The sequence below is a fragment of the Sinocyclocheilus rhinocerous genome, unplaced genomic scaffold (assembly GCF_001515625.1).
Source record: "Sinocyclocheilus rhinocerous isolate Xijiao unplaced genomic scaffold, SAMN03320098_v1.1 scaffold72, whole genome shotgun sequence".
Taxonomy (NCBI): domain Eukaryota; kingdom Metazoa; phylum Chordata; class Actinopteri; order Cypriniformes; family Cyprinidae; genus Sinocyclocheilus; species Sinocyclocheilus rhinocerous.
Window position 1 is genome coordinate 4,784,405 of NW_015628351.1, and position 14,795 is coordinate 4,799,199.

Genomic DNA, 14,795 nt, shown 5'->3' on the forward strand with positions numbered 1-14,795 from the left:
GTTAATGTGTTTTTGACTTTCACTGCACGGTACATGACGTGAGAAGAGTTCGGTATTTAGGTTTGTACGTTAGCATGGACTCACTAACTTTAACGCTAACATTAGCTAGTTTTAGCCAGAGATACCTTGCTGAAGCACAAGATGTCATTAATGTTCTGCTTGAGCAGATGAAAAGTGTAACTTAATGAGAGTATGACAACCAGAAAATGTTTTCGTCTTCATTGTGATTGGGGTTGAATGATTAGGGACATTTTGCTCTGTTTTGGTTGGATTTAGGAAATGGAATAAAATAAATTACATTGCCTATCCTCTCAGGATACCTGGAATTAGTGTTACAAGTACCCTAGGCACATCGTTTTTCCATTTTTTATAGCATAAACACATTAAACCGATGCGAGTACCTTGCTGAAGCACAAGATGTCATTAATGTTCTGCTTGAGCAGATGAAAAGTGTAACTTAATGAGAGTATGACAACCAGAAAATGTTTTCGTTTTCATTGTGATTGGGGTTGAATGATTAGGGACATTTTGCTCTGTTTTGGTTGGATTTAGGAAATGGAATAAAATTACATTGCCTATCCTCTCAGGATACCTGGAATTAGTGTTACAAGTACCCTAGGCACATCGTTTTTCCATTTTTTATAGCATAAACACCATTAAACCGATGCGAGCTTCGGATCTTCCAATGTTTCTCTATGGCGCTGAAACCTAAAGATGTCCGAGTTCCGCTCCCCGTGCAACTGATACTCGACTGCCATTGGCTCATCAGCGTTCGAAGGGAGGGGCTTACCGATAGGTCAATTGTGACTCTCGCTTATCACTTGTAGAATTGTCGCCACCTACTGGCGTAACAATATAACGTGCAGAAAGAGCAACTATAAAATACATACTACTAATGCACAGCCTACCTGGAAAGCTTAGCCAACCATTTTAATTCAGTTTTTTATTATAATAATTTAAAGCATAAAATCTAATGAGGAGATATTACCATTAGCAATAATTTTTAGTGTTTTTTTTGGGATTCTCAAAATACCCATTTAGTTGTGTGAATAAATCACAACACCAAGCACAGAGCTCAAAACAAAAATCAGATTATAATGTGCCATTTTCATCAGCCATTTCATTAGTGTCGGAACGGCAAGTTTGCTTAACTGTTTATGCATACTGTAGATTTAACACAGTCTTTAATAATCCACAGGAAAACTGAGAACAGGGAGGACATTCAACAAGTAGACCTGACAAACACTAACTGAATGGACTAGGGCTTTTAAACTCAGGATAATAAGGGAGGAACGAGACACACCTGGGAACAAATGAACAATTAACACGAGGAAGAAACTGGGTCACAGGGGCAAAAACACACACAAAATAGTCCATAATCCTGACACTCACTATTTTACAATGACAGCTGTCAGTGAAAACCTTCTTCCGAGGTGTTTCTGATAAATTTGGGACACAGATGGACCTTCAAGTGGGACTTAAATATGCCATGGAGGGATATATAAAATATATTAAAATAAATATGTAAAAATAAAGAACACAATGCAAACGGGAGAATTATGTTACGGTCGTCACGATCGCAATGACAACATCCCGGATCAACACCGTTCATATACCGCAGAGTAAGATTAAATTAATTTACATTTAACCACTCTAATATAGACCTTCGTTAATGTGTTTTTGACTTTCACTGCACGGTACATGACGTGAGAAGAGTTCGGTATTTAGGTTTGTACGTTAGCATGGACTCACTAACTTTAACGCTAACATTAGCTAGTTTTAGCCAGAGATACCTTGCTGAAGCACAAGATGTCATTAATGTTCTGCTTGAGCAGATGAAAAGTGTAACTTAATGAGAGTATGACAACCAGAAAATGTTTTCGTTTTCATTGTGATTGGGGTTGAATGATTAGGGACATTTTGCTCTGTTTTGGTTGGATTTAGGAAATGGAATAAAATTACATTGCCTATCCTCTCAGGATACCTGGAATTAGTGTTACAAGTACCCTAGGCACATCGTTTTTCCATTTTTTATAGCATAAACACCATTAAACCGATGCGAGCTTCGGATCTTCCAATGTTTCTCTATGGCGCTGAAACCTAAAGATGTCCGAGTTCCGCTCCCCGTGCAACTGATACTCGACTGCCATTGGCTCATCAGCGTTCGAAGGGAGGGGCTTACCGATAGGTCAATTGTGACTCTCGCTTATCACTTGTAGAATTGTCGCCACCTACTGGCGTAACAATATAACGTGCAGAAAGAGCAACTATAAAATACATACTACTAATGCACAGCCTACCTGGAAAGCTTAGCCAACCATTTTAATTCAGTTTTTTATTATAATAATTTAAAGCATAAATTCTAATATGAGGAGACATTAACATTAGCAATACTTTTTGGTGTTTCTTTTGGGATTCTCAAAACACCCATTTATTTGTGTGAATAAATCACAGCACCAAGCACAGAGCTCAAAACAAAAATCAGATTATAATGTGCCATTTTCATCAGCCATTTCATTAGTGTCGGAACGGCAAGTTTGCTTAACTGTTTATGCATACTGTAGATTGTGTTCATTAATCAGATCTGCTAAACTCCCTTGAGCTGTAATGTAAAAAAAATATTTTGTCAGAGGCAGAAAGTCAGCTAGACTTCTGAAGTCTAATTGTAAATTGAATGTTTACATAATCCACTCAGCATTCACCAGGGCCACTGTGGAAATCACAAAAGCCTTTTGATTAGTGCTGTACCTTTTTATTTCTAGGCATTGTTACAATGTCTCATCAAAGACTGTTTGGAATGTTCTTGGAGACTGATGGACAAAAACACATCTCGCTACTGAAGTGTGATGAGGAGCTCATAGAGGGCTTAGTGCAAGAAATAAAACAGTAAACCCATACATAAATCAAGAGAAATCCCAGAATTTCCCCCAAGGAGAAACTTTAAAAAGAACAATGAGATACAAACACTTTAATGCTCCCAGGCCAGAAAAACTGAATAACAGTCTCTCTTTTGTTTAATTATTCATGATGATGTGAGTTTTTTTTTTTTCTTTAATCTTCTGTGCAGACTGCAACTTGGCTCAAGTGGTTTAAATAGAATCTGTTTAGCTGTGAAAAAAAAAACACTCACGTATTAAAGTACGGAAACACTGCAAGTCTCATGGTGGTTTCACCTCAGAACTAAACACGAGTACAGTCTGATTCAACTCAAAACACTACTGTGCTTTATGGCTTTCTATTCCTATGTGATTTTGATATGGCGTCTCATGTAGGGTTCAAAGCCATTAGGTACAGAGTGGCTTATCAGCAGTGGATATAATCAATCCAGTATATATCCAGAGCAATCGCTACTACACATTTGTTGCAGTTCAGGCACAATTGTCTGTTGAACTAACATGGGCTATAAAACAGGACAGGAGAGCTGAGATGTTTCATTTACAAGAAATACACAGCAACATAATAATGCCTAAATAGATAGCAGTGTTATTGTTTACCAGAGTGTCAGTTTTGAATGTTAAACATGCAATTTGCTGCTCCAGTCTCAGGCGGTCTGGGTGAGCATTAGGATGATGGTATATTCAAATTTGTCCTCCCTTGCATCATGGTTTCCTGGGTGAAGAGATGCATTCATTGGAGAATGAAAGGAGAAAAAAAATTAAACAAAAAAGATGAGAAAGAGAAACACAGAGAGACGGGGTGGGTGAGCATTAGGATGATGGTATATTCAAATTGGTCCTCCCTTGCATCATGGTTTCCTGGGAGAAGAGATGCATTCATTGGAGAATGAAAGGAGAAAAAAAATTTAACAAAAAAGATGAGAAAGAGAAACACAGAGAGACGGGGTGGGGGGAGGGACGCGGGTTATGCATGTTGATGAGCGAATGAATGCCACTAATCTGGGCAACAGGCAAAACATTGCATTTCCAGAATAGAGAAGCAGAGTGAATCGGAGTTCATCCACTAGGGATGCACCTTAGTGGTGAAACACACAGCATCTGTGCCTGCGCCTGCCAGCGGCATGAGGGAGACAGAGCGCAGTTGTGATGCACGGCACGTTTACTGTTGGCAGATCCTTCTGGACTCTTGAAGCTTATTAAAGTGGCTTGTAGTACACGATAATCCTTTTGCTAGAAGCCCTACAGAGTAATGTATCAGGCAGATATAAGTCTGGTGAATAAACAAAATGCAGTCTATAGCAAGCATGGAATTGAAACCCGACAGTGTGTGAAGAATAAGAAAATTATTTGCAGTTTGATGAGAGGCAGTTTTGATGCAGACCTTTGCCTTTTATCTGTAAAATATAGTAAAATATATATTCTATTATTCAAAATTTTCCCTTGCCATTAGGAGAAACTCTAAGATGCCATTAAATTAATATATGTTCTTTTTTTAACTTTATTATTATGTGGATCTCTGGAATTCTTATAGTAGCAGTGAATGGTTAAATAATTTTGTATGACCGATAAACGGGGTATTTCACCATGGCAGCATACCAGTGGTTGTTTTCAAATTTAAATTGACATGAAATGGATTGTGATAATTTTTTTCTTCCCTATTATTTGAGTGAAACAGATACTGGAACAAACAACAATGTTGGACTGGAGTTGATTTTGTCCATCAGATCATTGAATTTTCATGATTGGATCATTGTCATTTGATAATGGAGTGCTGCCGTAATGATGTATTTATGTAGGCCAACCCAGAAGTTAGAATCACCCTGGTTTCTGTGACTATTATTCAAAATTTTCCCTTGCCATTAGGAGAAACTCTAAGACGCCATTAAATTAATGTATGTTCTTTTTTTAACTTTATTATTATGTGGATCTCTGGAATTCTTATCGTAGCAGTGAATGGTTAAATAATTTTGTATGACCGATAAACGGGGTATTTCACCATGGCAGCATACCAGTGGTTGTTTTCAAATTTAAATTGACATGAAATGGATTGTGATAATTTTTTTCTTCCCTATTATTTGAGTGAAACAGATACTGGAACAAACAACAATGTTGGACTGGAGTTGATTTTGTCCATCAGATCATTGAATTTTCATGATTGGATCATTGTCATTTGATAATGGAGTGCTGCCGTAATGATGTATTTATGTAGGCCAACCCAGAAGTTAGAATCACCCTGGTTTCTGTGACAAAAACTCAACAGATTTTTTCCATTGGCTTTTGGATTACTGCAGACAATAATCTCTCTGTGATTAACAAAAGTTTATGATTCTTACATGTTTTGTTCATCATGATAATCTTCCCAAATTAACAATACTTTTATGATTTTAAACAAGCTACACTAAGGTCACATGACTTTGATGCCACCATCATTAATCTTCTGACAACTGACAATTGACAACAAGACAAGTAAAAGCTTTTTTAAAAAAGTGGTATCACTGATGTATTTTATGCTAAAGAATAAAATGTGAAAATATAGTGAGGCAAACAGGCTTCAGGAAGATGAAACCCGATGGAAAGCTTCAGGTTTTGGCCTATAAAAATATCTCCAAAATATCCCTGCAGCACTCTGTGATCTCATGTGAGCCACAAGTTGTTGTTTATGTTAAAAGATTATGAGTAACATGAATAAAAAACACTGGTATATTCCAGATTTTTTCCATTGGCTTTTGGATTACTGCAGAAAATAATCTCTGTGATTAACAAAAGTTTATGATTCTTACATGTTTTGTTCATCATGATAATCTTCCCAAATTAACAATACTTTTATGATTTTAAACAAGCTACACTAAGGTCACATGACTTTGATGCCACCATCATTAATCTTCTGACAACTGACAATTGACAACAAGACAAGTAAAAGCTTTTTTAAAAAAGTGGTATCACTGATGTATTTTATGCTAAAGAATAAAATGTGAAAATATAGTGAGGCAAACAGGCTTCAGGAAGATGAAACCCGATGGAAAGCTTCAGGTTTTGGCCTATAAAAATATCTCCAAAATATCCCTGCAGCACTCTGTGATCTCATGTGAGCCACAAGTTGTTGTTTATGTTAAAAGATTATGAGTAACATGAATAAAAAAACACTGGTATATTCCATAAAAAATAAGACTGTCAGATTTTATTTCATTAATGCAAGCTTAGACAATGGACTTTTTTTTACTGAGCTTTATGCTAATCTAACGTACACTTATCTTATTCTAATCTAAAGTAAAAAAAAATAAAAAATACAATAATTTCATGTAGCCTATTTATTTTTTGGGTAAGTATGCAGTCCAGTGAAAAGAAGGATGATGTGCAGTCAGCAGGTCATTATCACTTTACATATCAAATTTAAATCAATTTTATGGTTAAAATACGTAAACACTGACGATAAAAATATATTTTTGCAGTTCGCATTTCATTGAAGAAATGGCGGGAAAACATCCAACCCGTGACGTTGTCAGTAATCATCAGAGGACGTCGCGTGAGCGCTCACCGCGCCGACATTGAAATACTATTCAGGTAAAGCGGCCTCATTAAGGCTTGTTTAAAGCACTATTTTGTTCTTTGTCCCATGTAAATCGCACAACAGCTTCTAACAAGGTGAGTTTGCAAATATAATCGACTTTATTAATTAATTCACACATTAAACAAGCCACTTGTTTGCACGCTAAAACATTAACGTTAAGTTACATGACCAAACACACTAGATTTCTGTTTAACACATGCAGCCTACATGAGTTATTCACCTTAAATATGAATTAATATCCGCGTATATAGTCTACCGTGTCTTCTCTGTTGATTTAAATTCGGAAATTCGTGTCTGGTATTTTTCACGGCCACATGAATGAATCAAAAGGCGTTTCTGTGAGCACATAGGGAGACCCCTGTGAACAGCTGTTGGTGGTGGTGGTGACACGGCTGTGGGACACTCAAAACCTAACTTGGTGAGCTTACTACTTAGACAGTTTTCTGGAGAACAAAGCCGACGTTTCGTTCACAGAACATCGGAAATCATTTCTTTAGGGCCTGTGTTTTCAAATGCATTAGCTTTCCACACCTGACATGCCGGTGTTTGTGGAAGACCCCGCTCTCTTCTCCAAAGAGAGGCTAGAGTCGGAGCTCATAGCGCATAATGTGGATCTACCTCCACCGGAGAGCAAGAAACACGCTTATGTGGAGCTTTATCTCAAACATGAGAGGACAAACAGCACAGATTTCTCTAGCGATGAAGAGGAGGGTCATCTCACTGGCAGCGTGAGTTAAAGAAAGACGCCGCTTTACCAGCTGTAGAGGTCACGTTATTAAACTTCATTCCTGGAGACTGTCTTTCTGCGATTGACAAGGTTTTTCACATCTTGCAGACTGAATTTGAAGGATTCCCCAAAAAATCTTTCCATATCCGCACTTGTCTGTCCAACAGTTTGACACAAGGTGGCTTGATTGAAATAGATTTGATTTGTGCTGTGAATATTCATACCCATATGTTCTTTGCTTTCAAGCTGTTGAGAGGTTTGTAGGTCATTGCCTGTCGGCTCCCAACTGCAGTGAAATACAGATAAAGCATGCATGCTTCTCAAAACATCAAAGACTGTTCTGTCAAAATGGGGAATTATTATTTTTTTCCTTGAGAGTGAAACATGATTCCTTAGAGTTGTAGAATAAAGCTCCAGCTGTCTCACACACACTCGCTGGCAGTGCTTAGCACCACTGCAGGTGTGTGTGTGTGGGTCAGGGGGGCCCTCAATGGGTGCTGGGGAATCTGGGTCAGAGCCATCTTAGACTTGGGTGTCGAATTCTCAGTTTATGATTAGACGTGTTTAATGACCAAAAGTGATAACCAAAGTGGTGTTGCCCTAGAAAGTAGCAGGTCTTTGCCAGATTCATGAGTTGGCCATTTTATATTTTGCATTAAAGCTAGTACTTTTGAATCGGTCTGTTACTGGTGCAAATTTACCGTAGTTAGTTATAAGTGAATGTTAGGAACTTTTTGAAGGGTGAGCAATTGTAGAAAACCCAGCACTCGGTGCATTTAAGATTTGAGAAGATTTATCACAACATGCATATTGTTTAAATTGATTATCATTTTGTGGATTGACAGTGCATGTACACAATGATTGCTATAGGAAATGAAATCCAAGCTGTTTGTGACTATATCTAGTATTGATAACTAAACCTGTTAATATGATTTCCATTAATTTAAATATAAATATTAGATGAAAACTTGAGCTTAAATGAAAATAATGTTGCATTGGCAACTAACTGAAATAAATCGTTTAAGCACTAAAATCACACACGCACAAAAAAAACTAAAACTGGAATAAAAATAAATTGTATAAACTATAAAATTACTAAGACTTATAAATGAAAATGTAAACTGAAAATATAAAAATCGAAATATGAAAAAATACTATACTAGTGTATAAACAATACTAAAAATAACATTCTTTTATATGCTGTGTATGTGCATATATATTATCCCATACATATCTAATTTGTTTTTAAGTTTCTGATTTATGTGACTCAGTTATGCGTCAGTGTATGTAAATGTTTGGTTTAACTTGGCTAACAGTCGGCTTATTTAGGCTCATTAGCTGAAAGTAGCAGTCTAGTTCATTCCAAACTGCTGGAAAAATGATGGATAATATTGGTGGCTCAAGGCAAGATCAGTGAAGTCTATTAGCAAATGAGACTATTAGGTTGTCTGCAATTTGTTTTATAGTTGGAGTGGTCTGCCGCCTGTAAGTTTGAGGAACAAAGTGCTAAAGGGATTTTTGACTAAATGTTACAATGAAATGGCTCAGATAAATGCCGTCTGTTCTGAGCCATCATCACTGCTGTGCATTTTACATAATGCACACCTCAAATATTTGTCCAGCATCATTCTTTTTCATTTTTGTTCAGTTGTTCACTTTTTTTCAGTTTGTCACGAATGTGTTGACTTTCCAATTCCATCTGGACTCACACTTTATTTAATCACTATCTTTTTATTTTGTGCAAAGCATTTTTGCTCAATTCTGCTAAAAAGTGAAGAAGTTTCTTCAGCCTGAGGTTGGTTGGGAAACTGCAACAGCAGCTAATATTGGATGTGACCCCTTTTCAGAACGTGTCGGTGCAAGATGCAAAGGAGAGAAAGCCTCAAAACAAGAGTCTGTTGAGGATTGCGTGAGCCGAGGTTCACCCTTTGGCAAGCTAGTGTCAGCGTATGTTTATTAGATTATGCTAAAATGTGCTGATTCCTCGCTCCACCATGATGAATCGCTGTAATTTCACTGCCTTGACAGGATTTTTTTTATTAAATAGTTTGTTGTGTGTGTATTTCACTGTACAGGCCGAGAAGGAAGAGGCAGCAAAAATGGTAGACCTGGGCTTACTGACTGATGATCAGCTAAAAGCCAAACTGCTCCAGTATGGAGTCAAAGCTGGACCCATTGTAGGTTAGTCTTTTTGAGTCACAGTCCTTTCCTTTCAAAACTGAAAATGCAATAAATTCAGCGTGTTCTTATGGTGTCTGTGTGTATGTTTTGAGCAGCTTCCACTAGAGCTTTATATGAAAAGAAGCTGAAAAGGCTGCTGGATTCTTCAGCACAGGCATCACAGCACAGGGTCAATGGCATAAGGGATGCAGGCCTCTACTCGGACAATGAGGAAGAGGACTCCGGTAAGGAGCAGCATTGACTCTTGAATAGTCTTTGGGTTGCCTGAATGACTGAGCCATTAATAACAAAACCATGAATGATTAGGCTTGTTTGGGTTCACCTGACCCCAATTAGAGGTGTTTACAACCTCATATAGGATGTGCACAAAATGCTGTTTGCATGTTAACTAGGGATGCACCGATACCACTTTTTTTCAGAACGAGACCGATACTTTCATTTTTGGTACTTGCCGATACCGATACCTGTATTTTCACAGCATTTGTCATTTTTTACAAATATTGGGTACAGAGACAAAATAATAATGATAAGAAGAAGAAGAATCATGTTAGTTGGCTTCATTTAGCAAACAGATATTTCCACACTTAATTATACCTGTTAAAATGTATTGTATAAGCTTTGGTTACTTTCACTGTTCATTTTAATGACGCATTAGAGCTGCTCCATTGCAGCAGCTCAATACTGTAATCATAAAACATTTTCTTAAAATAATGCAGGGAACCACATTATATGAGTACGCGCGTACTATTTTGGTGATGTAATTTGCGTCACGCGCACTGTATGCGGACCCTCGCATATGAATAAAACCCATAATTCTAAAGCAAGCTAAACACGTTTGCATTGGTGCAGAATGAGAGAGACACTTATAGCCTAGCGCATGTCACACAGTCTGCTAGTTTCACTTTTGTTTTAATCGTGTATGCTTGACGTTTAAAATAAATGTTGTTTATAGTGAATGCCCCTATAATTTTTGTTTGTTTTATATATTCAAATGTATGCGCTATTACCGTCAAATAACTTTAGAAACTTGTGCACTTTTGCTTGCTTGCTTTTGACACATCCGACAGAACTACAAACTTTCCAGTGATGTCTGTGAGATATTCACTCGACAAGCTCGCACATCTGTGCCGCCGCGCGCTCAATCCACTCAGCGTACTCTGCTTATCAGCTCGCGCACATCCGCTATACAGGCATGAATATTGAATGTTTAACATTATATTTATTACTTGCATGTACTTCATAGACATCCTTAATCTCTAATAACTCCATTCTACTCTCTGTTGTTCTGTTGTCAGTGTTTCTTTTTCTGGACACAGCTCTGTTCACAAGCTGTGTAGTATCGGCTTTTGGTATCGGGGCATTTTTACGAGTACGAGTACAGGAGCGCAGTATCGGTGCATCCGTAATGTTAACTAAAGAAGTGGCTCTAAAATGATCTAAACTAACTTCTGAAGACTGGATGTCTTGTGGCCCATCACTAAGTTATAGTCATTTTATTGGCTATTTCATATAAAGGCTGTGTGTCTATTACTGTTGTTGCTGGTTATACATGTTTTACATGTTTATTTAGAGTCAGAGCAGCTTCGGTCTGAAACGATGGCCCGGACAGAGACCAGCAAAACAGCAAGCAAAGTAAGTGGCTTTACATGCACCTCAATCCATCCTTTGTTCCCCCCTGAGACTTAAACATGATTCATCCATTATCTCCACTGCCTGTTCATGTTCTGCTATGAGTGTATTAGGGATGTAACGGTATGAAAATTTCATATCACGGTTATAGTGACCAAAGTTATCACGGTTATCAATATTATCTGATTTCGAGTTTTTTGATTGATTTCAAGATCAAAGTTGGGGTTGATTTCGAGTTCACATACAAACATAAATAGAATAGGCTAGTGTATGTTGGTCATTAACATGAGCAGAAGTTGTTGCTTGAATCTTTCTGTGTAGGTCAACAACCAGCTGTCTGTCAGTTTGGTTGTGTAACGTCATAAATTATGTATGAGACGGACACTTTTGATGTATCATAGAAGCACTTGATGGTAACTCAAGCTGATTTGTTGGCATGATGAGTTTAAAGCTGAAGTGTGTAATTTCAGTGCCTCTAGCATCCCAAAATGCTGTGATAAATAATGACAAACAAGATAATCCTGCCCTAAAGAGCCAATGCTGCTATGTTGGCCTGCTCAGGATACATCAAGGTTCCTAATCTTAAATTCCGTTCTATAAAATATGAGGTTATAAGTCTTAAAATGGCATGAAATTAAAAATCAAAATATCTATTTTATAAATACATGTTCATAAATACATTTTGGTGACTGTGTGTATTAACACAAACCATTTTCAGTACATATTGAATAATACATGTCTTGAGTATTTTACATTTGCAGTTACCCTGTTTTGCTGATTAGCAGTGTGAAGTCCTCATTAAATGTGTGCCGCAGCCTGTTTAATTAAGCAAAAGATTCTAACATTTGAGAGAGTTTCTTAATTATTTGTTTTGAGGTTATGTCAGTTTGTTCTGAAAGGACAGTATTTTTGTTATTTGTGCAGATCTCAAAAGGGTCTTCAAAAAAGCCTTAATTTTGATTTGACAAATCCTGCAGATAGCCTTTAATCAAACTGAGCAGTTGGTGCTGTGCATCTATAGCCACCTAAGTAGAAAAGGCATATATTGGTATTTTTGTCATTATTCTTAAGAAAGTAGCTTTAGCTAAATAAATGTCAATTTTGAGCCATTTTCCTTCGATTTCCTCTTTGCAGCTATTTTGTATGGGCTTTATTCAATTTCTGCAACTTGCATCTAACCTAATTGCACCCACACACCAAAGAGAGGCAAGCTCTACAAACAGAACAATGTTTAGCACTGCAGAGCCTCATTGTTTCAACCTACAAGAAGTTGTTTCTGCTTATTAAGCTGGGCAGGGAAAAAAACATAAAAATTGATGTTGCAGTTTAATGTCTCAATATGTTTTTCAGTAGTGTGAACAATGGTACCACTCTGTGGTTAAAATTGGTATGGCATTAAATTGCAATATATGTCATACTGCAATTTTTACATCCACAGACAGGGACCTTCAGTCAGAGCAGAGATTTTTACCCACGCTGCTTTGTGCCCTCAGCTGGATTCATAAATGTACAGTATGAACATTTCCATTTTGGCACAGATGGCACAGGGATGCTTTTCTGCAGGGGATAAGGGGGTCGACAGCACTGTAATTTTGTTTCTTCCACAGATTGTTTTGTGCTGTGAACAATTTTGCACCTTTTTTTTTTTTTTTGCACTTATTGGTTTTTAGAAAACATTGGATTCCATTGCACTGAAGAATTGTGGGCTTTTGGTGCGGCAACTGATTGACTGTTCGAGATGTCAATGCTTTTCAGTTCTGCTTATTCAGTTTAGTTCACTTGCAGGGAAAGATTCAGCACAAGTCTTCAAACGCCACCCAGAATGGGTCTTTGAGTCAAAGCGGGTCCCCGTACAGATCCTTCAGCATCACTCAGATGGTGGAACAGGGGAGTGTGTGTGTGTGTGTGTGTTTAAACTGAGAATCTCAATTTTGGGATGATTGTCAGTGGTTTTGTTTTGGTCTGTAAGTTATGTGAGTCTTGGGGGTTTATTTTTGCTGTGGGATTGTATTTTTGTCAACAGATTGAGACCAGATTCAGTCCTCAGTCAAAACAAACAGAGATTGAGAGGCGATCTGGTCAGAGAAGCGAGCAGATGGTGGACAGCAGGGCCCTGCGGGTTTGTGGCTACAGATATGTTTGCTTTAACAGCATCACTCAACAAATCTAACAAAAGATCTGGTTTTCTCATCAGGACTTCATGAGACTGGATAAAGACACCATGACTGGCAGATCTCTTTGTTTAACGTCTCCATCATTCCATCAGAAACAAACTGTCACAGTAACTGCTTTTTCCCCCCTCAGCCTTCCTCTTCTCTCCTCAGGGTCTGCCTCTTCGTTTATCCTCACTCTTTCAGTGGATGTTTAATTCAGAAGACATGCTTCATTGCCAGACATCTAATGGGCTTTCACACTCCCTCTGTCCTTTGGGAAATGCTTCTGAGTTCTCTTTAGTTTCTTCCTTTTCTCCCTTTATTGCACTGGCTTTCCAGATGTGAGAGCTCTACCCCCTGTGAAATGTACAAAGGAAAAAGCCAGGAAAATGCATCTTTTTAATTTTAGAGAGATGGTATTTTTTTTTTATTCCTCTCTTATTTTAGGTAAAAAGGTAGTGTAAAGTTTAACCACAGCGTTGATGTTTGGTAGATCAGACCGAGAAAAGAGCTTATAAGTTCTATCAAAGGCCTGGCATTCTTGTTTCTGACTCATGTTTCTTAGATGTTAATGCTGCGCACATGAATGCAGATCACATGATGCTTAAGCCCTGTACGGCTGAGCTGCACTGTTACACTCTTCATCTTGTACCATATTTCAATCCAGAAGCATTAGGAAAAAGTTACTGAAATGTAGGGTTGGGTATCGTTTGAATTTGATCTATTCCGATTCTTATCGATTCCTAGTTTCGATTCCAATAAGATAAAAAATCCAATATAAAAAAAATTAAGTCAAACATGTATTCTGTCTTTTTACAAAGCATTCTGTTGCAGCTGAATAACACGAGCAAAAATCAGCAGCCTACAGAACACTGCAAGAGGAATTTTGCCTATGCTTTTAAAAAAAAATACCACAGCAAAAACAACTAGATTAATATAAATTTCAAATATTAAAGTGTTAAAGACAAGTAAACAGTCAGTAATAAGATAGGAACAAACAAATCAATTAGCAATATCATAAATAAATACAACTGAACAAAATTTCAGGTACAGAAACTGTAATTAAAAGTTTAAAAACACTGCATAGTTTTCTTTTCATAAATAAAACAGATTAATCAATTAAAGTTATTAAATATATTCAGTCAAGATCAGTGAACGATTTTCTTTTGTTCTTTGATTAACATTAATGACAGGCAGCACGTTTATTAGGTTGCTGTCTCTTTTAACACCGAACGCACGCAGATCTAAAAATACTGTACATGTGTGTTTTCTTTCTCATCTGTTTACGTTCACGTAAGACAAAAACGGCTGTGTTTATGATGATATACTGACGTAGTTTTCTGCATATTGGTCGACAAATATGAAAGAAGTCAGTTTCGGCCCGGAACAACCTTTTCTACAGTGGAAATACACGGAACGGTTCGAGAACGGACACAAACCGGGAACCCGTACCGCGACCTCTATTCTCTGTGCTCGCGCTTGCGCTTCATGTGCGCTGCACGCAAACAGAGCGCAAGTTCTTTCCGTTCCTGCACTTAAATCGCATGCACTTAAATATTTTTTAATCACATTAAAATGCGAACGCAGGAATCGTTAAGCAGAATCGAAATGCACGCGTCTTATCGAATACCCGGTTCTTG

At 37.5% G+C, this 14,795-nt stretch overlaps 1 protein-coding gene across 6 annotated transcripts in view; it reads left to right on the forward strand.

Annotated features, from left to right (window-relative positions):
* Positions 1-6,364: 6,364 nt before the first annotated feature.
* The window catches only part of LOC107737650 (lamina-associated polypeptide 2-like), a 13,083-nt gene continuing 4,652 nt past the window's right edge, over positions 6,365-14,795 (forward strand). The window contains exons 1-8 of one of the 6 annotated variants that reach the window (XM_016549231.1): positions 6,365-6,458; positions 9,268-9,373; positions 9,469-9,597; positions 10,944-11,005; positions 12,441-12,509; positions 12,788-12,889; positions 13,026-13,121; positions 13,197-13,283. In XM_016549231.1, the coding sequence (XP_016404717.1) occupies positions 9,292-9,373; positions 9,469-9,597; positions 10,944-11,005; positions 12,441-12,509; positions 12,788-12,889; positions 13,026-13,121; positions 13,197-13,283 (627 nt within the window). In that variant the 5' untranslated portion in view covers positions 6,365-6,458; positions 9,268-9,291. The other 5 variants (XM_016549230.1, XM_016549226.1, XM_016549227.1 and 2 more) reach the window with 5 other exon arrangements.